Source organism: Leptosomus discolor, chromosome 6 (assembly GCF_034619465.1).
Source record: "Leptosomus discolor isolate bLepDis1 chromosome 6, bLepDis1.hap2, whole genome shotgun sequence".
NCBI classification, from domain to species: Eukaryota; Metazoa; Chordata; class Aves; order Leptosomiformes; family Leptosomidae; genus Leptosomus; species Leptosomus discolor.
The window spans coordinates 48,318,351-48,342,721 of NC_141396.1; the positions used below are offsets into that span (position 1 = coordinate 48,318,351).

Here is a 24,371-nt window from a genome sequence, read left to right on the forward strand (position 1 = left end):
ATCTCAAAAGGAAACATTTTCCAGTTATAGTTTGCTCTGACAAGAACGTTAGTAATACAACTCAAGTGGTTTCATTTTACTCAGACACCCAGCAAACACTACCATCAGATAACATTGCTTGAAAAAAAAAAAATGCACACCCTTTCTTCCCAATGGCAGTGAAATTTTAGTATATAACATTTAATGCCTTATGCTGAAGAAATTTAATTTCCGAATACAAGTTGTGTAAGAGACATTCTTTTAAATACTAGTCTAAATCAAGGTGAGGAGTATTGATGCAAATGGTATTTTTTAATATATGCAAAGTTAGATAAAAAAAGTTTAAGTCTCCTCTTCTAGGTCACTACATCTTCACATCACACTCCTCCTACCATTGTACTTGCCACCAGAGCTTTAATATTAACTTCTGCGCACATTAGTAACTGCGTCAGCACAAAATCTGAAATGTTCCAAGACTCTGGACTTAATACAGCTACTTATGAAAACATCTCAATTAAAAGCAAAGGAGATGAAAATACTTCACAGTTTGCCAATGAAACAGCCATGTTGCTCCATTAGGTCCAATGCAACTGGATGGTCTCAGGACAAGAACAACAACAAAAAGGCAGTATTTTTAAAGTTGACTGTGAGCAGACCTGTAGTCAGAGACATGAGGTTACTGGGGCATATAAAACCGTAGAACAAATTTTTCTTTTTTTCTTATTTTTTAATACAGGGGTATCACTGGCAATTTCAGGGTACCACAAGGCCTTGAGAGCTGCCAAATTCCACAAAAACTGTAATTATCAGAAACGACAAAACAGCAAACTCTTCTTTTTTTGCCCAGATCTCTCAATATACTGAAATCTTCCTTAGCACCTGACTAGAAAGAGGAAGAAAAGATGTGCTTCAATTGACTTTCACTCGCTTTCCTGGTCATTCCCATCTAAGATTTTTTTGCTCCCTTACTATCTATGGTAAGAGAAACATTTCTGTTAAAATGTGGTCAACCTTCAGTTATCGATATGCAGTTTGAATGGTCTGTAATTTTAAAGCAAGATGTAAATTAGAAGATATTGAAGAGGGAACTAAACAGATCAAAACCAGATTGCAGTAAATAGCCCCCTTTTATTTCCACATTTACCATTACTCACAGAATGCCCAATAAAATCTTTTTGTAAATGAAACTGCAGAGATCTTTCTGGAACACTAAGGCATGTTTCGACAGGTTTGTACACTACCAAAATTTAATGGTGACAACACCCAGAAGTAACCTGCTACCTTTTTGAACAATTCCTACGAGGAAATTATTTATTTTAAACTTATTCAAAATTAAACTGTCAGAGGTAAGATAAAAGTTAGGAAAGGTGAACTTTCAAGTGGGTAGCGAGTGAAGCAACAGAAAATTAAGAGATGAAAAAATCAAGATATCTTACCTATAGAGTGTGTGTGTTTATATACACATACACAAAGTAGATACACATATTTACAAATAAATATCTACATATATTTACATATAATAAACCCTAATATAAACTTTAATATGCTACATTAAAAATAACTTTCCAAATGAACAGATCCGATGTAGATCATATTCAACATGAATTTTTAAGAAAGTAATATTTTCAGGTGCCTGATACTTAGAAATTCAGTGTCTTGCAACCTATATTCTTCTTTACATACACAAGGCATGATTAGCAAACAAGCAAATTCCAACATGAACATAACTTGGAAAAAAGGTCCAAAAATCCTGCACATGAAGGACTAACACATCCTAACACATACCCATTAGACACTACAAAGTCTATTGACAAGAGTCATAATAAGGCTGACCTGTAAGTAGGCTTAGCAATTTCTATTTCCTTTCTCTAGGGAGCACCTTTACATTTCATATTTTCTGTGTAGCACAAAAAACTTTTGAACAACTTTTTAGCATTAAATTCGTTATCCAAAGGCTACAATACAGCAACAATTCCATTAAATACACTTGAGAAAAGGAACTATGCGTAGTTGACCTAAATGTGCATTCCCATTTGTATGTAGTCAGTGGTACTAAAACCTACAAGATGCCAAAAATTCTGTCAAAAAGGTTGAAAATGCTACAGAAATTGTAGATTGATACATCAAATCTGAAGACCTGAGTATAATATAATAATAATCTTCCTCCTCCTCATGGTCTCAAAAGGTTTCAAAATTATCAAGAGATTATTTTAAGTGAACTAATCTCAAATTTGAGGAGGAGCATGACAAAAACCCAACACATTTGTAGTTGTCAAGAGTTCAAGTTTTTGTCATGGATAGAGATGTTTCAAATATCCTTTCCCCCATCCCCAAAGTGACATTTCCAAGATTATGCCAGTGAACGAACACGACTGACGCTGACTTCACCAACAGCAGGATTTCACATGTCATTCCCTTCTCAGTAAGCACTGCACACATGCCGCTGAGGGTGATGACAGGGGGACTGGACCACTTCGTTGTTACTATCGATGAATAAATTTCAAGCCCTATTTTCAGGAAATTCAATATGCCATGAGTTTCACAGACATGCATGGATATTTCTGAAGACTAAACTCAAGGTTTATAAATAGCAAACTAAGGATAGAAACAAGCATCTGTGTTCTTTATGTAGTTAACCTAGCGGTCATTCATCACCACATGGAATAGACTGCCAAGTACTATAGAACCTCCCACAACCAGCATCATTCCTGAATATAATGAAAACTATCTCATCCCCAGTGCACTAGATAACCCTTTCATTAGCTCCTACTGCAATATCCAGCAGTGCTTTGAGTTCTTCTATTTTTACAGCATACCAGTCTTTAACATCAACAGTTTACCATTTGAAAGTATTTACAGTGAAATTTATGATATACGTCAAAAAAACCCCCAGAAATTCTTTAACATACTACAATAACTTACATAACAACTTCAGTGACAAAAGTATAGGTTTTTCCTCTGTTACTAAAGGCACTGTACCTTACCGTTTATTGTTCACTTTGCACTTATACTGACACTACCACTACAGAAGTTATTGCTATCACTTATTATACGTGCTGTACTTCACTCAGGAATAAGAATTTACTCTGAGGTCTGTATTTTATTTAAACATAAGATTTCCACAAAAGCTAACACATCATTAATCACAAAGATAAAAATACAAAAACGAAACAAAACTATGTAGTTTCTCAGCTGAAAACAAAAGTTGCTGTCTTTTTACAGGGAGTGAAAGGAATAACCTTGTATGCTGTTACTCTGAAAATATTTTAAACATGAGTGTTCAGCTCTGAGTAGAGCAACGTTCTTCAACAAATCTTGTCAGAACAGTAGATCCTAACATCTAAAACAACGAAGATCAACAATCACTATCTTCAGAGGAATTGCATAGATTTTTCATTTGATTAAAAGTTACAGTGGTGCACTGTCTCAAAAGACCGCTAACTGTTATTTTAGAAGTGGTAAGATTTTTCATCCTCTGTGGTGGTCTGAAAGGGAAAAAACCACAGGCCGTAACTGACAACTTTTGTTCTATGACGCAACTCATTTTTATCTTCTGTATCTTCAGATGTTGCAACACTGCCATCAAAGATGGACACCTGAAAACACACATACTGAAATACAGACCGTGACAGAACCTCATGAACAGACTGCAGCTATCAGAAGTCTTTTCCAATAGGCCCAAGTACACACAATGCTCAGTCTTGCAGACTACAGGAAACATCTGTCTCTTCCAGGCTTTCTTCTGGCAGATGCTATGTGGAACTGATAGTCCTCAAGACAAGCCGACTTTTACCCAAACAAATACATCATAGCAAACAGGAGCACAAACTCCTCCATGTTGTATCATAATCATGGACCAACCCAACCCAACAGCAAACAACTGCCAGAAAGAACTCACACAAGCTACAGGGGCAATGCAAGGCCTTTTTTTCAAAATGGTGACTCCACCTCTCAAACCTAACCCTCTTTCTATCTTCAAAAGAGGAGCCTCACATACAAAATTCATAACTCCACCACATCTTACAACTCAAAAGAACCCTTTTTTAATGACATCTGGAAATTACTCCCACACTATCTCCAGGTTTTTTCTAGAACTCCCACAAGCAGATATTTTTTCTCGTTCCTTTAACCCTCAATCTCCCTCAGGAGAATGACCTTATTTTCTTTTTACTAATATCCTTCTCTAGCCTGAAGTCTGTCTTTCTTCCTCTGCCCCCATTATCTTACTTGTCGATAGAAGAAGTTAAATTCCAATCAATTGTTTTTCATCTATACTTGACCTGAAGCTTGCGCTTTGTGTCATCAGCAGAGGGAAGATGTGCTTAAGAGCTTCTCACCCAGCCAACTACAAAGGTTTAACTTTAAAACCTACAAATCTTGCCTTGTCCAGATCCTTACACTGTTATGGCTACAAGACTGCATTAGATGCATATGGCCATTCAGACCATTTAAAAAGTTAAACCTATTTCTACATATTAAGAGTTCCAATTTAAAAATAAAAACACCCACGAAAAATAACCAGCTTTTCCCTCCCACTTACTCACACAATCAAAATTCTCCCTGTCCCCAACATTTTCTGTGCTAGATTACTGAAATACTTCTTTATCAAGTGTTCTTGAAAATATCACTTCTAATAATCTTGGCTTCTTGGCCTGTCTGAATTCCTATACTAGCCTCTATCTTCACCTTCAGCTCAAAACAGTTTCTTGGGTTTTTTACTTTACCCATTAATTTGTCCTTTAACACTGGAAAACAGCTACTGAAACCCACAGGATTTTATAAGCCATTGTTTAAAGTCAAGTCTTACTATTTTTGTGTGGATTAGAAAACACAATTTTCCAACTACTAACCAGAATGCCTATTCTGCTTGTCATGTCCTCCTTCCTCTACTTCAAATTAAAAATAAACTATAGCATAACAATGCATTAGATTTTTTCTAATTCTTCACAGTACGCACTAACATTTTATTCACAGGTCTTTTGGACTTAGAGACACTAAATGGGAGATGAATTATCTCACTATATATGCAGGACCTCAGTTCAAATTAAGACCATATGGGCATTAGTGTGACAAAGTATTAACAGTAGTTACAATTAAAAAATTCGGTATTAACCTTCAGCACATTCATCAACTTGCTTCTTTCCTGGAAATCCATTTGCAATTAGGGAGTTATTAACACAAGCTAATTTTAAGCACCACATGCTAGATTTTTAATTCAAATTTAGTAATCATTCCCAGCTTCTTTAGAATTAGACAACCTAGCTAAAGAAAGCAATCCAATTCATAAATCCTAACATAAAGAAACTAATGCAAAGTACAGTAAAAATACAAACACTCTTCTAACACATTACAATTTTTTTTAACAAGATGCTAGAAATATGTCAAGAAGGTGTTCTCCCCTATATTTGGATTCCTCTGAAATTTCAAGGATAGCAAGCAAGTAGGAAAATATCTAGGGAGTGACAGAGAGGTAAGTGTTAACTCTTCAATTATTTGCTGGTAGCACAGTTCAAAGACTTTGTAACCACAAGCAAGACATTTTTCTTTAGTCAACATATTGTCTGAATATAAGCTTCATAAACATACCAATTGAAGGATGTCCTCGTCTTTTGGCATAACACTAAGTTCCAATATGCTGTCACTGAAACAAATAGAAAAAAAAACACACCACACATGAACAAGATTGTCAATTCTTGTTACAAAGATGATCCATTAACTTCCACAGACAAAAGCATTCAAAAAATCCCATGCTCAGCTATTCTGTCCAATTACTTTACACAACAGAAATAAACACTGATTTCCATCAGAGTCTTAGTGAATAAGAGTAGAATAGAAATCTGACTGAAGAGCACATCTGTGTTCTTAACAAAACCAGTGTATTAAGCCAACATACTGTCTTTGTCAGTTGTTTGGCGCTTCTCAAACAAAACAAGGTGGCAAACCTGTGAACCCAAGTTAAAAACTTGTCTCTTTCTTCCCTTTAAAACTGAAGTCTGTTAGCACTCTCAGTTTGCTTGGGAGACATCATAACCGCCATCATGTGAAAAGTGGGGCAACAGCAAGGCAAGCACTGACTTACACCTTTCCGCTCCAATCACCTCCCAGCAGAATCAACTCAAACATATTTAGTAAGTCAGATGACATCTGAAACGTGGATGAAAAACACTTGCTATTTATAAGGCTGAGTTTGTCAGTCTGAATTGCTGAAACCAATGCAGCAGCAGTGTAAAGTTCCAGGAATCTGGATAGTTCAATCAATATAATTTAAATACAGGCACAATGAGGACACCAAATGTACAATGTATCAGTTATCCAGAGTCAAATACTGTAAATAGTGAAACCCAATTAGTATCTTACCAGGAAAAAAAAAAAAAAAAAAAGAACTATTTTGACAAGCAAGAGAGAAGTATATGCTTGTAGCATTGGCTACAGAACAGCTGAATTCATTATCTCATCTGAGATAAAGGAATACTCTGTTCACATTCATTAAATGTGAACTGGAACAGGTACAGAGAAGGGCTACAAAAGAGATGCCTTGTACCGACTATTTTAACCAGGCTCAAACCCCAGAAGATTAAGATATTATGACTATTATTTAGAAATCTCACATTATGTGTCACAAGAAGAAAGGATATTTAAATGAATTGACCAATACCAGCACAAGAAAAAAAAAAAAACCCCAAAACACACAACCTAACTGGATATATCAGGCTAGAAATTAGTTTATCTGTACTGGTCAGTACAGTGCAAATGTTGAGAAAGGACAAAAACAGCACAGAGACTGGCCACCAACCTCAGGGCACATGGAACAGTGTATGAAAGTGTTGATAAGAACCTCAAGTTTCTTATTTCTGCAGAAAGGAAAGTAATTTTCTCAAACCTATAACGTGTGATTTAGAATGCTTTCTTATATGAAAAATGTTTTTATTTTGTTGTTCCTTTTCCATTTGTTAGAGACTGCAGACATAACGCTGTATTCCAAAATAGCAGAGTAAGGGTATTTGGTTTCACAGCCTTCTTAAACCATTATTCATTTTGAAAAAGTGTTTTCAGAGCAGCATAAATTACTTTAGTTTTAAAACCAAAGATCAGCAGTCATAGATTTAAGTTTTTCTTTTTAAGTCCATGCACAGCTAGGAAAAAGTAAGTCTTCAAAAGCCTTTCACAGACTTTTTAGAATATTGAATTTTAAGAAATACAGAAGTATTGACTTTATGTGCATTTACAATAGCATTTACCATCGTGACTGAAAGCATAAACAGCACGATTATTTAAAATGATTCTTTGAAGTAGTGCCATCAGGAGTTGACATTTGCCTAAACTCCTTTGTACGGATATTAAACCATTTATCAGTTGTAAACCAAACAGAGAATATGAAAGAGATACCACAGCTTGAGGTATTTCCAATGAGGTCTTCAGGTTTCATTTCTACTTGTGGCTAGCATGTATGTGTAATTCTATTAGACAGCTTATGCTTTGATAATAATCAATGCTTAATTGCAGGATGGAGACTTTGGAAGTAAAAAATATGATAAATAGCATTGCTCCTCTTCAAGTACTTTATTTTAAAGAAAGTGATGAAATCCATTCACACAGTCTTAACACCTTTTTCAGTAGCCATCCAAAAGAGGAAACAGTTCAATTCAGGAAGAATATTTTATGTATCACTCAAATAACTACTTATATATTCTATTCCAGTTTGCCTGCAGAACCTTCTGGACACAATTTGGATCATCCTACTGTGTATTTTGTGCAGTGCTCTCAGAATGTTTTTCAATACTCATATCAGAAACAAAAAGTATTAAGGAATACTTTTGGTGCATCGTACTACATAAAATGCACGCAAACTATGAACTAGAAAGTGTTAAGAAGAACCACCACAGAGAAAGTGGCAGTTTGCACTAAATTATTAGACACAGTATTGTCAAGTCTCAAAGATATCCATCAAGCAAATGACTTCCATTACACATTCTGAGTTAAATTTATTGACTCAGAGTCATCAAACTAAAGCACTAATCATAAAGATTATCCTTTGATGCATTATTTTGTATTAGTGAAACAGATTCAGTAGCTGAACTCTGTACCTTTCTGAACAATTCCAATGCTTTCAAGAAGATCTTTGCAAAGGGAAACAAGCAGAATAGACTTAACCATTCAAATTTCCCAGTTAAAAAACAACAACAACAAAATCCAAAAGAAAGAGAAGTTGGGAATCAGAATCTGTTTCTTGTATTTAGACCCATAAATAATTCATGAAGTTTATTTTAGTAATCAAGGTAACTTAACAGACCAAACCAACAACTATAGGTAAAGAGTAAGAAACCCTAGACTTAAAAGGGATCTCATGACTAATCTTACAGGACATAGTTACTTCTAGTAACTCGTTTGAGGTGTGCCCTTCACCTTCCAGAGGAAATAAATCAGCATAAGTTTAGCTTTGCTATCTCCAACCAGAGCGAAAAAGATAACATTCTAGATGCAGCTTGAAACTTTTCTGAGAATAATGCAAAACATGACTGAATTATATCCCATCCAGAAGTCCCACTGGAATTTATGGGGACCATTTCATTTAAGGCAGCTAAATTCTGATGTCTGCAGCATTATATATTGAGGACAAGAGCTACAATTGAACAACTTTCTAGAAAAAGAATGAGCAGCTATGGAAATGTTGCTGCAGGAGTAATCTAATTCAAAAATCAGTTAAGTCCAAACTGAGTTTCATCACAAAACAGCTGAGCAGTGAGCGGGGGCAGGGGGGAAGACACAACACCACACGTCTCTCTCTTTAGAAGTAAGAGAGAACAAAACTTGTTGTATCCTTAAAAACTTCTCCGAAGATGATCAGAAAAATGGCAAAAGAGTAACCATGTACAGTCAGCAACATGTTTGAAAGGATAATTAAAAATACAGTAATTAAAATGTCTAGAAAACCATAACACAACATACCGATACTACAAATGAAACTGTCTTGAGTCTTGAACAAAGGAGATTACAACTGCCAACTTAGCCTTTCAAAAGGCCTTTCAGCAAGTTGCTTGCACAGAACCTACTAAAGAAACTAAGGTGTGTTGGATGAAAGATTAGCTAAGACACAAAACAGAGCAAGAACTGCGACACGGGGTATTTTTAATATGAAGAGTTTAAAGATATTCAAAAGTGAACTTGTGCAAGACCAGCCTATCAAGAATTATCAAACCAAGTGATGCAGATAAAATCTTTGGTTTAGCAAGTTCCTAAACCAAGGATTTCTGGAAACCGGGCTAGTACTACCTGACAAAATATCACTTCATAGCCTCAGTGTTTTCAGTCTTTTTTTATTATCAGAGAGGATACAGACATAAGCAGACCATCATTCTGACCCAAGATGGCTATGCTGATGCAAGAACAGCATGCTAAAGCAAGAAGCATACACCATAATGTAATTCTACTTGTCATGAAATGGCAGCACAAGAAACAAAATAGTTTGTGTGCAGAACAAACTTCTCTGAGCTCAAAAATATGACTTTCAAGCAAAGAATTAGAGAGTTCACTCTTTAGTCACATGAAAAGCATTGCCTATAAGCTACAAGATACACCTGATCAAGAGTCTAAGCTCTCTTTATGGATCAGAAATAATGTTTATCTCAAGAGGTTCAGCTGAATACTTCCTGATGGTTATTTTCTGTATAAAACACTCTAGGATACACATGACTTTTTTTTTTTTTTTTTTTACAGTCTTTTGTGATGTACTGTGCTGGTTTTAGCTGGGGCAGAGTTAATTTTCTTTATAGTACCTAGTATGGGGCTATGTTTTGGTTGTGCTGAAAACAGTGCTGATAACAGATGTTTCTGCTACTGCTGAGCAGTGCTTATCCAGAGTCAAGGTCTTTTCTGCTGCTCACACCAGCCCACCAGCGAGTAGGCTGAGGGTGCACAAGAAATTGGGAGGGGACACAGCTGGGACAGCTGACCCCAGCTGACCAAAGGGATATTCTATATGATATGATGTCATGCTCAGCCTTATAAAGCTAGGGGAAGGAGGAGGAAGGGAGCAATGTTTGGAGTTACAGCGTTTGTCTTCCCAAGTAACGGTTACACATGATGGAGCCCTGCTTTCCTGGAGATGGCTGAGCACCTGCCCGCAAAGGGAAATGGGGAATGAATTCCTTGTTTTTCTTTGCTTGTGCACGCGGCTTTTGCTTTACCTATTAAATTGTCTTTATCTCAACCCACAAGTTCTCTCATTTTCACCCTTCTGATTCTCTCCCCCATCCCACCGGGGAGGGAATGAGCAAGCAGCTGCGTGGGGCCAAGTTGCTGGCTGGGGTTAAACCATGACATGTACATATTTGGCTCAAGACAACAAATTGTTCTCCTCTCCTAACTAACAATAGCATGCCTTCATTTTCTCTGCACTCATGGAAATGAAGGGCACAGATGCAGCAGTGCACTATACTGTTCCAGGCTGCACTGGATAATCACTGATAAGGCCGTGTTCAGGTGTCCCCGGTTTATCCACAGTGGGCAGGGCCTGCATTCTGCTGGGACAGTTCACCACCTATAGTCATGGGCCTGAAATTAAAACTTTATTCACAGGCAGACTTAGAGTGAAGAATCTGTGGCCACGTAGGCCACTGGAAGATGTGAGTCTCACTATTTTTTGGATTAAGAGAAGAGATTTAATTGACTGATGTACCTGTTGGCCATGTAAAGTAACATCCTGTGTCTTGGGTATACTCAAATGTACAACAGTGCTGTCTGTACAAATACAAAATGAAAAAAAAAAAATACATGGCTAGAGTTATCTCCAGTAAAGGTTATAAAAACCAGATTGATTCCATCTTTCCAGCTCTTCTACAGAAAGTACTAACGACAGAAAACACATTTCAGTCTACTTTGGCTGTCATACCTCTGAACACAGTTTTGCTGTTTCAAAAAAAAAAATGCACTTGGGATTTATCTATTTTGAATGAAATCTTGAATAAAGACTCCACTGAAGTAGGAAGAACAGGATCTTATTTTTCCTACTTCTAACTGTAAGCATAACTAAGTCTTAATGCGTGAAGATTCACTAAAACCAGAATGTGACATGTGACATGTATTTATGATCATAATATATCTTTTTTCTGCATAACTCAGTATTATACTGGAAAGTTGTTGCTACTGAACAGAAATTGACACCAAGAAAACAGTGAAAATGCAGACAGATTATGAGACACGAAAACAACTATCCAGATTCATGTATGGACATGATTTAACAAGACCTAGTGAGTTCCAGGAGCAGTAAATATTACTATTTCCTCAATTCTGTGCAAGGTTCCTAACTTGCTGCAAAACAGAGGAAAGCCAAGATGTATTGTAGATGTTTTGCAGGTGTACACTAGCATAAAATTTTTCTTATTTTCTTTTTAAATTGACACATGTGTATGTGGTGTATGTATACCTAATCTGCCTATCCTGAGTTCAGACAACATTCTTCTGTAACAGTCAGTGTGATTTGCTAACAAGAGGCAAGTACTGACATAAAAGGACTGTGGCACAACTCAGCACACCCATTCTCAAACTTTTCTAAGCATTCAATAAAGACATGAAAACAGAAACAGTAAAACTGAGTGTGTATTAAGGAAAATTTCAAAATACAATGACTTTTTCAGAACCACCATAAGTGGTCATTTCCTGCTTAATATACAAAAAAATAAGTGTAGCACATGATTAAATGCTACTATCTTACCTGTTCTGTATTAAAGCAATGACTTGAGAATATGTCTTGCCAATAACACTTTCTCCATTGACTTTTATAATTCTGTCACCTGTAAAAGGAAAGTTATACCTTAAATTCAATGTCTAGATTTTTTTTATCATTCTTACTTTGTACTTCTGTATCTCACAATAATCAAGCTCATCAATACCTTAAATTCAAGGTTAGTCAACTCTAAAAATGAAAAAGAAGAAAATAAAAGATGCACAATACAACTACAAGTAACCATACGTAGGATGCCAAGTTCCTACTCTTTTCTTGGAACAGTTTCAGATGCGGTATTTTATTCTAAGCTTCCAAACAAACCACCTAGAAACTCATAAAGAAAACCACAAGCAGGTGTAAGTGATACCAGAGGCTCACTTAAGTATTTCATCTTCAAAATAAAGCTTTTGACATATAGTAACATATACTGACAACTCTGCCCAATTCTTAAGCAAATTATAAGTAACCATTTCATCCCAGCACTTAACCTCAAAACAACTTTTCAACTTTAAAAAAGTTTACACTTGTCCTTTTATCAGCTGGCTACCGCCCTTTTCCTCACCTGAAAAGCCCTCAGTTTTGCCTCTTGCTTCCTAAGTAATGAATGGCAAATCCTATCCCACTGTTACATACACACAGACACCTTACGCAATTAGTCTGAGAAACTGGACTTCCATCAAAACAAAGTTAATTTTGCAATGCTCAGTATGACAGAAATAAATCCTTTCAAAAAGTTGCAGGAAAAATAATTGCTATTGTTTAAGCAAAATACACTCTTATTTACAAGCTCTGAATCCTGCCCTGCTAGGTCGCAAGACTTCCTCAGAACACTCCAGATCCTCCTCCGGAACATAAAGCTGGCTTTTTCCCAGGCTGTTTCAGAACTTACCCACAGATGTGGGTCTTTACTCAGTATTACCACTAAAAACTGTAATTGGGAGTATCTTTAAAGTACGTCATATCATATTACCTATTCTTGTGCAGTTCTTATTTTTCAAAGAAACAGACTGGGCTACACACAGCAGTGAAACATGTCTACCTGAAGCACGCATCCAATGAACCTGACAAAAAAACTCAGGTGGGACACGCTGCAGAACTGGTTACATGAAAAAGGTAGGCACAGGCAACTCTGCAAAACAGAACTTTGCTCAGTTCCAAGCACATATAAAGGGGAAGGCCAGTGCCTGTGGTGCAAAAAAGGATATAGAAGCATGGAGGCTTTTTCTAACAGCTCTCTATCAATCTGGTGGCCCATTAAATACCTCTGATCAAAGCAGAGATTAATCCGAACACACTTAAACCACCTCCCTTTCCACACACATTTAGTTCTTTATATTCTTGCATATACATAAATGACAGCCTCAAGATCAGACATGGAAAATGTGGATCTTTTGGCTGTCTATTTCTACAGTTGGAACTCAGAGCTACAGGTTTTTTTAATCAAATGCCTTGGAGATTAAATACGGGAAGTATGAACTTTCTAACTCTAACAAAGATAATTTTATAGGAGTATTCAGAAATACTCAGAATTAACTGCCTTACATTTAAGATACTGTAACCTATTCCTCAAATTTGCAAGAGTAGTCTAAGCTTTCTAGTGAGCAGCAGCCAGGTAAGCTCCTGAAACAGAGCTCACTGATTCCAGGTAACAAAGCTTGTATTGAGACTTTCAGTATTACAAAGGACCCTGCAGCAGCGAAATAAGAACTGACAAACACACATAACTACCTAAACTCAGATTAGATTTTCAAGTATTTTCTTTCCATTAGCGTGGCTATGAGACAAAGTCAAGTTGAATTTAAAAAAAAAAAAACAAAAAAACCCAACCCAGTTGTCTCTACAAAATAAGCAATATACATAGTGCCTGTATCAGAGGTTAAGCAATCTACCTGGCCTATCATTCCCTGAGTGTTCTATAATAGAATATAGAGATAGAGATATAGCAGTACATTTCACCCTGAAGTTTTAAACAAGAAATAGTGGGATGACGTAATTAGATATAACTGCTATCAGCAGCATATTTAAGAAGAATACTCTGGTAATTTAAAAATATATTTTCTCATTTATTTTCTGTTCTTTACTCTGGGCTCCTAAAAATCTCTTCTATGCCTAAAAATAAAATATTCTCTACAGATTTAATCTCTTTCAATTTGGCAAACACTGAACAGAGCAGAAATTAACATGGCTCTTCTGTACAACTTCAACATATGCTGCACTTTATCAAGCCAAAACATTTCATTATATAATAGCATTAAAATAATGCCAAAGTAGCCCTTCCCTTAAGAACTACTTAAGGAGGAGTTAAAGAAGGATGCTTTATGCTGTACAAGTACGATCTAGTATTGTTTTGAAATTGCTGATCAACCTGGAATCTTTGTATTTCTTTGGGAAGAAACATACAAAAATTATTCTAATCTAGTCAAATGTATCTATGTAACTTTTCAAAAGAAACTATCAACATTCCATTATCAACACAAACACAGTCCCTTCACAGAACTATGTTTTGCCACTTTTTAAGAACAGAAACCTGTGTTTACAGTGGTATCTCTCTACGTAACTTACTGTTTTATCGCTTGTATGATTTCCCTTTCTAACATAGCTTTTTTCTTTCCTTCAACACTTCAAGGTGTGACAAAGTACCTGGCACTTCACAAAAAACGTATTTTTTGCTCTCCCGTTTTATTAAACAACTGAATAAAATTTGTTAAGAGACAGACTTGGATTGTTCCCATTCAATTTAAAGAAGGTGGAATAAACTAATTTAAAAGACAAAAACCTGAATGTTTCAAGGCTATCAATTTGTCACAAAGCAAAAGAAACAGGAGTTTACAGGTGTCATTTTCCTCTGTTTTCTCTTTCTCCTCACATATTCTAGCACATACATGATCTTACTTTTTTTAAAGATAATAAATCAAAAAGACTAAGACTTTAATGCCTTATATAGCACTTCCTGAGAGAACACAATGGTGCTTTTGAGATGAAAAGCACTGGAGGACTATTTAAAAAGAGAGGTTTCAAACTTCTGAAGAAAAGAACACGGTTTAAATAAAGATAGAACTATATGTAAAGCTTAAATCATACATATTTTACATCATATACACAAACACGCTATCGGTGTTAGAGAAGAACAGTACCTGTACACAGTCCAGCTTCAAAAGCAGGTCCACCCTCTTTAACTTGTTTAACGAATATGGTATCCATTGGCTCCAGTCTATTTCTTTGTTTTCCTGAGGAACAAAGAATTGTTTCTTAATAGTATTTAATTATACTGTATTACAATGTTTTTACTTGAAGAATTAGTTTGAAATGTAATCCTGCCATGTTCATCATTACATTAAATACTCAAGCTCAATTTGAGGTGAGGGATGGAAGAGAGACCAAGAGTCCCGAAGACAGAGTTTCATTTTGCTACACAAAAGATCTTTTAGATGTGGGGGAAAAAAAGAAGGGGGAGAACGCGGGGATAGAGATGTATCTCAAATTTAAACTTGCAAATATGTTCCAGTAAATTATATTTTTCAGGTTCATTTCATCATCTCATTGCTACATCATCCTCATGCTGATGCCTACACTATTCAGTAAGAATTATCCCTTCCTCTTCTAGATTGCTATTTGGCAGACGATATAAAGCCAGACAAACTGAGGGAGAATTAGGAGTGCAAAATGAAAACCAGAATTTTTAAGTCTTCCCTTGGAAGCAAAACCACATTAAGTTGATTTATAGTCCTCATGGAACTGTAACACTGATTTTCTAACAGTGTTTTTCAGATGCTTCAAGACGAAGTCTAAAGTTTTCTTGAAGATTTACCAAAATTCAAAGTAAATTACACTGTCTGCCCATGCTGTATGCATCCATATACACACAATATAAAAGTTAATCTAAAGTAGTGAGAAACCATTACACCTGTATCTTCCTGCCTTCCCAGCATACGCTTAATTTCTACACTTCCAGAAACACAGGTGCATTGTGCTTTTACATGCATGCCATCAAATCTAAGGAATTCTTAGTTGAAGTAGCTACTGCTTCTGAATATCACGATACTGGGGGGGCGGGGGGTGGGTGGAGCGCAGTAAAACAACAACAAACAACAAACCAAACAAAAAACCCCACACAAATGAAACCACAGCACAAACAACTCTCCACTGTTGCACCACAGGCTAAAATACAGTGATGCTGTCCTGAGCTACACCTGTACGTAGCTGCAGTAAGCCATTTTACAGCTTCACTAATGTTTATTCAAAAAAAATTGTGCTAAAATAATATTTTATGCTAAAACAAATTTTTGTGAGCTAAAACACCGCACCACCACCCCCTCTCCCAAAAACCCAACAAAAACATCCCACCCAAAAATAAAATCTCAAATTTTATTTCCAGCCTGCCAGAAGACCGCACTGAACTTAGTTTGTTCTACAGGGTTATCGGTCTCTCCCGACACCACTGTCCTAGCTAGTGCAAAACAGGAGCACTCTCAGGACCAGCAGCAGAACCTCAGCAGTTACAGCCAGACAAGCTTTTACCGTGCCCGTGCTGGCTTTAACAACCTTGGTCGCTCCCAACTCCTGTCACCAGTTACTACCCCTGAACCACACTCCCAGCTAGGGAAATGACACCCTCCGGGGTTTCCATGATAAGCCAGCACAGGGAACTGACATGGATTGAAAATAAGCCACATTCTGGGCTCCAGTTTACCAGGAAACCATGGCATAGTGAAGAGCATGGTATAAACTGCAGAAGAAGAAAGAACAGTAGGAGAGAATAAAAGGATTGCTTAAAACTGGCACTGCTGATAAAGGAAACATTCCTTGAAACTGGAGTGTTAGGTTCTAATCACTTCTTCAGTGACTAATTTTTCACTTAGGGACAAGTGCCACTGCTTTTAGAAGTACTTTCACTATACCTTTAAATATCCCACCTGGCCATGTTTACTAAGCCGCAGCATTATTTATTGAATATAAATAAGGTGCCCCCCTTACTGCCTTTTTGGTTCAGTATCCATATTGGAAAAGCTCATTATTTGAAGAATTTTAATAAATTGCACAAAATCAGACTTCCCTCTGCTTCACATTTTTCAAATACAAGTTTTAGCCTAATGCCTTCATTCAGCAGACACTCAGTGTCCTGCCATTTAAATACAAAACAGTTGAACAAAATGGCTTACTGATATGGCTCTAAATGGCCTTCTCAAAGTAACTCCAGATTGGTAGAGAATAATCAAGAAGCTGATTTGATAGAATCAGATAACTACTATATACAAAGCAATTGAATTATAAAGCAAGAAACTCCAGCTGGCAGCTCAGTCCCCAAATACTTAAAATTTGATTAGTAGGACACAGCTACAAGACATACAACATGCTCTTTGTGAAACAAAGCTAATATCTGTCATTTTCAATCTGCTGATTTAAACTGACACTGAACACGTGATGGGTCTCATCCTTTAAGAGGCAGTAAGATTTCAGCGAGTTTAGTCAAGCTCCAAGAATTATTTACCCAGATGCCAAGAACAAAAGGTTGCTTCAACCACTCTTACAAGAGTGAAGTTAAAATACGACCTTTTACAGGACCAGCAACCAACCTTCCCAGTGTTGTCACTTAATCTTTTACTGAAGAGACATCAATCCCAAAAGCAACAAGAAAAATAATGCAGCTCCCATGGCACATTTAATTTATAACACTTAATAGCTGGTGTTTATAAACCAAGGGGCTACCTCAGCTTCCTTTATAAAACGCTCATCAAAAAAAAAAAAGGCTTGTGGCCTACTGCTAGTTTGCTGAACACTCAAATGCTACTTTATGCCTTGCCCATACCGGAACATACAAAGCAAGAAGTCAAGCAGATAAGGTTACACCCATTCAACACCTTTAATACACTTCCCACTGTTGAGTTAAGAGGGGAAAACTGTACTGATTAATGGAGACCAGAGACTGAAGGCTTCCCCAAATATATAATTTCTGACTGATTTGTCAACTACACTCAGAGGTTCTTCAACACTATGGGCACTTGCCTCACATTTTCACAGCTATTTTATGGGCCATTTCAGAGAGCTGAGTATCCATTTGTCCTACATGCAGAAGGAGGCTACCTTCAACAGTCATTCTTCTTCCTAAAAAGGTGAACCACCACCCTAAAGATAAAGGTCAATTTAGAGCCAAAAATCTACAGCTCAGTAATATCCAAATACAAGTAAAGATGAGAAGAAAACCTAGGACTCCCAAGCTTTCATAAATGCCCTTCGTTTCTCCTTGACTTTTACATACTTGGAGACAAAGGAAAACTTTTTTTTTCATCAGTAATATATAAATGAACTTCTTTGAACACGTAGTCTCAAAGTGTATGTTTATATTTTGAGTTTGAAACCCAAGCAAAGCTAAGCAACATTTTCTGACAATAGCAGCTAACGATACTTTCTTCAGACCAACTGAGGGGGAATAAATCTTGTAGATGTGCACTCAATCATTACAGAAATAAATTTCAAGTAAAATGGATAATCTCATAACTTACGTCACATCTCAAAATTTAGCCATCACTACACTTCAATTTAATTGTGCCTAAACCTCTATTGGGTCCTGTCTGTACCTAATCATCAGGCAAAAGCAAGACACTGTCCAAAACGTGAGCCTACACTTCCCTCCTTCCAAAGTCCACCATCCAGAGCAGATTGTCACAGTGGAACTTTTACACTAAGTTCTACAGCTCTGCACTAGTGTCGGATCAGATTCACAATTTTCCTTTCCAATACCAAAAGGCCTAACTTTTTGGAGCGTGCCAGCAATTCCTTACACAGTGATACAACAAAGAACAGTAAAACAGCTCACACTACTACTCTGTCAGACATGTAGCCTTATTTGCCAGTGCTTTTCCAGTGCTCATTACTGCATATTGCTTTTGTAAACAACTATATAATTGAGCATTACATTGCAAGCTACCAGCAAGCAAATAAGACAACTCCCAAATTTTCAACTGCAAGTGAAAAAAAAACCAGACATCATGCACATGCAAAGAAAAGGTGAAAATGTGAGCTGGCAGAAACACACTTGCACGTGCAATGAAGCAGCACAGAAGAAAAGCACAATTTCTGTGAAAAATAAATTAATATTTAGTTAATTTCTCCACAAGTGTAGCTATAAACAGAGGTGCAGTCTTAGTAAAGGCAGTAAAAGAAATAGAAGTGTATAAAGCTGCTAAGTACACAAGTCAGCTGACCAGAAACTGAAGAACAGTCCATAAAGCTGTTCTTTCCTTTATCAGTCTTGTAAGTACACAAAAATCTCCAGCATGAGTAAATGGTGACCAGTCAGGATAAATTAAAGCTCGCGTTATTGTCCAGGCAGTAATGTAGTTTTACTAAGAGAATGACTGAAATACTCCTTGCAGTGCAACCACTCCCCTAAGCGATGCTATTCAAATGAAAATGTAACTTCACAGAAGGCAAACTGATGTCTGAACTTCTACTTCAGAGATACAGCATTATCAGAAATTACAAAATAAAAATGAATCACCAAGTATATAGAAGGCTCAAGACAAAAATTCATTGGCTTAAACAAGGAGAGTAAAGAATTAGGAGACTCTTTGTAATATCCTTAGTCTAAACAACCAAGTTAAGAAAAGTAGTCTGAAGAAGCACAAACATCTGTAAATCAAATGCAAGACAAATATAGAAAAGCAGTTTATTGCAACAAGATTTTTCCTAGCCAATATATACATTTCTCATAACTGTATACAAGTCTTCTAAGTAATCAGCAATTTTCAACCAAAAAATACTAATTACTACCTTCAATAACCAGTGAGATCAAAATAGAATCCACAAAATTAAGATTAGCGTTGTTTCAACTGCTGTTCAAATTAATGTCAAATAAAATTAAGGCTTTATTCATAATACATATATTTACAATTATTTATGATCTAACCTTTATGCTACCTGGATCTACTAGCTGAGACTATAAGTCAATACCAGCTTCCCAGTTTATCAGGGGAACGTAAGTTTCCCATTGTAAAGTTACAAGGAAGCTTTTCTGACAAATGTTTGAGATGGCAGAAGTGGCAGAGGGAAGTACGTTGCACTAGCACAATCATCCGATTTGCAAAATAATGAAATTGTAATATGCTCTTTCTCACTGATATTTTTTTTTAAAATTACTACTTTTAAATAGAACAGTAGAATTAGGAGTTCTTAATGTTTATAATTTACTTAACGGGGGGAGGGGGGGAATGCGTGTGTCGCATACAGCAGAATTCCTCCGAACTCCCCTAAACTTTACACAGAAATTAATTTTATCTACGTGCCAATTCTAGCTTAATCTCCCAAAATGCTAGTTCGGAATACAGCTGCTACAAGGACCATAACTAGTATCATATCAAATGCAGTAACCTTCAGTTAGTTTTAACCTAGTCTTTGCAGACTGGACAGTATTACTATACTGCTCGGTGATTCATGTGGAAAACAAAATGACATGGCAGAAGTTAACCTTCTGATATAACGCAGAGTCAGAGAAAAACATCTCAGTCTTAAAGGCTACACAAAGAACACCTCTGACAAAGAGCCTTTAAATTTTGAAGAGGAAAAAAACCTCCAACTAAAACACTCACACCAAAGTGCTACTGCTGAAATAGCTCTTTCTCTCTTTTTGACCTGCAGAGCACAAACCTGCACGTGTTCTGGGGCACGGTATAATACATACTTTCTTAAAATGTCTCTCCTAAGAATCCACTGCTTAATAAACAGACCAGTTCTCTTCTTCCCAGAGGAAATTGAAAAGCCCTTTTGCTCAGGGCAGCTGAACCATGCTTAGAAATCCTCATAACAGGAACTGAATAAAGGCTACAGAGTTTTGTTAACCTTATGCAGAGTATTTTTACTCCTGTCCCTATGTTCAGCAGACAGTAAAAGGGTGAGTTTCATTTTTACGATAAAGAATCACCAGCCCTGTGAAACACCTCAAATCATTAAATTAAGATGGGCTCTTACATACATCTTTCTCTGAATCAAAGAGGGAGGAACATTCTTCTTGAATGTGAATATGTACAAGTATGCTTTTGGATATCCAAGGCATCTGAACTCCGCCAGTTCAACAATGCCAAGTGGCACTGATTCTTGGGAGGCCTTTCAGGCAAAGGGAGGAGAAGTAAGTATAGATACAGTGGGACAAATGCTTCTAAATGATTACTGATCATTTTCCAAACTACCCAAAAAGAGATGGCTGAAAGTACAGCGGAACTTAGTTTAATAACAGAGATTTCATTATATACAAACCACAAAATTGTCAGGATTACATTTAACAGAGAGAGTCCAACTAAAGACAATCCTGGATTTTATAACCTGCAAACTGATTTTCATACATAGTAAGCATTTCTCCACTAGCAATCCATTGCAGAAAAAGAACCCAAAAGTTCCCAGCCCAGCCCCAACAGAGCTTATTTCACCCACTGTCAAGCACAAATTAATTCAGCTAAAAAACACTAAGCAAAACACAGTGCCAAGTATGAGCCTCTAAAAAAGGACGATAACAAGTAAAATAGAGCTGTTGAGTCATTCAGCAGAGAAACACCTGGCATTCAACTCTGTGATACAGAAAAAACACACTCTGTTATTACTCAAAGCACCTCTGGCATTTTGATGAGGCAACTCAAAGATGGTATTTCATCTTTTGCTTACTCTTCTCAAACTGTTTGACTAATACAACCTCAGCTCTATATTCATAGTGGGGCGGGGGGAAGAGGAGACAAAATAATCTGGCATTGTTATGGAAAACAGTTTCAACTCAATTACAAACTCTCCAAAACCAGGTCTTCCCATTGCATTATTTGCCAATATTATGACAAGTTTTTTCAATTCTCTCAAATCTAAAATGAAACCTTTTCAAGTTTAAAATTTAACCTATGATTTAACAGGCTAGAGCATTTAGTTTTCAGATAAGCATAGAGCCATTCACTTTATATCTGTTGTAGTGACCCTACAGACTCTCCTCTAAATCCATGGAAGTTACACTTAACACAGCTCTTCAAATCATCTTTGACTTTTTAGTAAAAACATGAAGTCACTGAGAAGCATTGTACATGTGACAAGTTGGAAGGCCACTCTGCTGGACATTGTGGATGTACGTTAAGGGAACAAGGAATAATCAGGCTCCGATCTCAGTGGAAAACTAATGAGCCCCTTTTAGCATTCTCAACATTTAGTGTTGAAAAAAATAAGTTTGATTAAAATCCACAAGAAAGGACAATTTACTGTGGCGCTATCCTCAAGCATTGGTGTTATATACCTCTTGTCTCTTAACTCCGCTATTATATACCTTAGACCGTACCATCTGAACAATCTCTGACCTTACCAAATATTTCCTTTAATTCATTCTCTTGTTCCTTATCTATCTTGTTCCCATCATCACAGGCACAATTAGTTTATTTCATAACAGACTGAGCTGATAAGATGGTAATGTTAAAAAATGTGGGATTAAATTAAACCCTGGGAGAACACAAACTACATTACAGAAATCAACAATCTGTTTAAAGAAATGAAACATGAAAAACTGAGGCATTACGTAAGCAGCAGTAAGGGATAAAAAGCTTTTCCTGCATTTTTTTCTACCCTTCCCCCAAAAGCTCAACAACAAACCAGACCTGCACAGAGCTGAAGGAGCTCAGGTAATAAATTGGAACTATTTAGCTTGAACAGCTGAAGGGTAGAAACTTTAATTCATAGTTAGGCACGCTATAAAAAACAGCCTGGTAATCACAATTTAATAATCTAGAAATTTCAGTGAAGAGAAACGTCTATAGTCTCATTAGAAAGTGCACACTTGTGTCTACAGAAAAGGACACTGAGCAATATAACTAAGCCACCTTTCATTTTTATGGGAAGATAAGCTGCTAGTTGCTATAGATACTTCTACATAGAAACAGGAGATAAAGTAGGAAAAGCAAGAACAATGTATTAAAAAAAATATGATACTGGATTATAATGGTACTAGATTTCCAGGCACTGTATTGAACATAAAATAGCTTAATTCTCATATGAAAGAAGAAAATCCTTTCTGACTATTTCTATAGGCTTATCATTGTTCATTTTAACCATATCCACAAGCCAAGCATTTTTGAAGAACAACATGTTCTAGGGCAAGATACAAGAAACTACGAAGCCATTTAATATGTACTAAGCTTGTATTTTGCCAAGTACAGCTTCAAGGAGTCTTTGAAGGACAACAACATATTCACCATATTAAGTGCACAATGAAATGGCATGGAGACAGCACGGCAATGGAGATTGCTTTCTCCAGCATCACTTACCACATGTTGTCAGTGCAAGTTTTTAATAAAAATATTACTATTTTTAATAGGCATAGGTATTTTTCAGCTTGTCTCAAAATATCCCTACAATGTTCTCCTTGGAGACTTCTGCCTGCGAGATCTCCCTTAAATAAAGTTTTGAAAGAAGGCCACTCTAGAAACAGGAAGAAGGCTGATGGTACACCATCCTCAAAACACATGAAAGAAATACTCCAAGTTAATATAGGCTGGTCAGTACAACAGAAATGGTCAAAACAGTAGAAGCTGATAGAAGTTTCCAGTCAGTGACCAAGGAATCCATTGAGAAAGATCTGCATCTTCTGGTAAAGTGCACCTGTTACAAAAGCATTTTAAAAGCTTAGCTAAAGGTCAACAACCTGGAGCAGTGAAAGTAGAAAAGAACAAAAATCTTCCAAATAGTAACTACAAAATGTTTAGGGTAAGTCTGCTGTGATGACCTTTCAGCAGATAACAAGGTGCTAAAGTCCCCCACAAGGAGCAGGACCTGCATATATATGAGGCTTCCACCACTTGTCTAAAGAAAGCCTCATCTACTTCTTCAGGCGGCCTGTAGCAGATACACACCAGAATGTTGCCCACACAGGTTTGCCTGAAAATCCTGACCACAAGCTCCAAGCCGGCTCCCCATCCATCCCAAGCCAGAGCTCCATGCATCCCTGCTGCTCTCTCACAACCTGACGACAAAGGCAACACAAGCTCCGTGCTCTCCCAACCTGTTCTTCCTAAAGCGCCTATACTCATCCTCTGCAGCACTCCAGACCACTCCTGTGAGCTATCCCACCACGCCTCTGCAACTTCAAGATCACAGCCCTGCAATTGTACATGGACCTCCAATTCCTCCTGCTTGTTCCCCATGCTGCATGAGTGAGTGCATAAGGGCTTCAGAGAAGCCCTGGAAAAAGGCGTAAGCGCTCTTGACATCATATTGTCCTGTAGGCACTGCTGCCTTAGTGTGCATAGAACGGAGGTGGTCTCCTTCTGTCCCAACTGTTGACCATGAGGTGTCTGCTGTTCGCAGCATCCTAACCCATTTGTGCAAAAGCCCAACCCACCACTTCCTCACCAGCTTCTTGGCCATCATCTCCCTCCCGTGTCATTCCTAGTTTAGAGCTCTCCTGGACAAATTTGCATTACCTTTTATTGTAAATGCTTTGAATCCTACTGCTTACCAGAAGCGAGATTAATGCAAGCCAGGAGCATGATCTAAATATATACTAAAAAAGTTGCACTAAAAATCTATACCAGAGGATAAAATCATATAAAAACATTTCTTTCACTGTTAGAATACATCAAACCTGGTACATGCTTTTATCTTCTGCCCTCTAGACTTAATTAGGTACTCAGCTCCTTTGAGAAAAAAATGTTCAAGT

General features: G+C 36.9%; 1 protein-coding gene across 3 annotated transcripts in view; it reads right to left on the reverse strand.

Annotated features, from left to right (window-relative positions):
- Window positions 1-14,917, reverse strand: part of ARHGAP21 (Rho GTPase activating protein 21) — a 47,547-nt gene extending 32,630 nt beyond the window's left edge. For all 3 annotated transcript variants that reach the window (XM_086467185.1, XM_086467186.1, XM_086467183.1), the window contains exons 1-3: window positions 14,836-14,917; window positions 11,690-11,768; window positions 5,566-5,620 (exon numbers count right to left, since the gene is read on the reverse strand). In XM_086467185.1, coding sequence (XP_086323311.1) covers window positions 5,566-5,620; window positions 11,690-11,768; window positions 14,836-14,902 — 201 coding nt within the window. In that variant the 5' untranslated portion in view covers window positions 14,903-14,917. The remainder of the gene's footprint in view (window positions 1-5,565; window positions 5,621-11,689; window positions 11,769-14,835) is intronic.
- Between the last annotated feature and the right edge of the window lie 9,454 nt (window positions 14,918-24,371).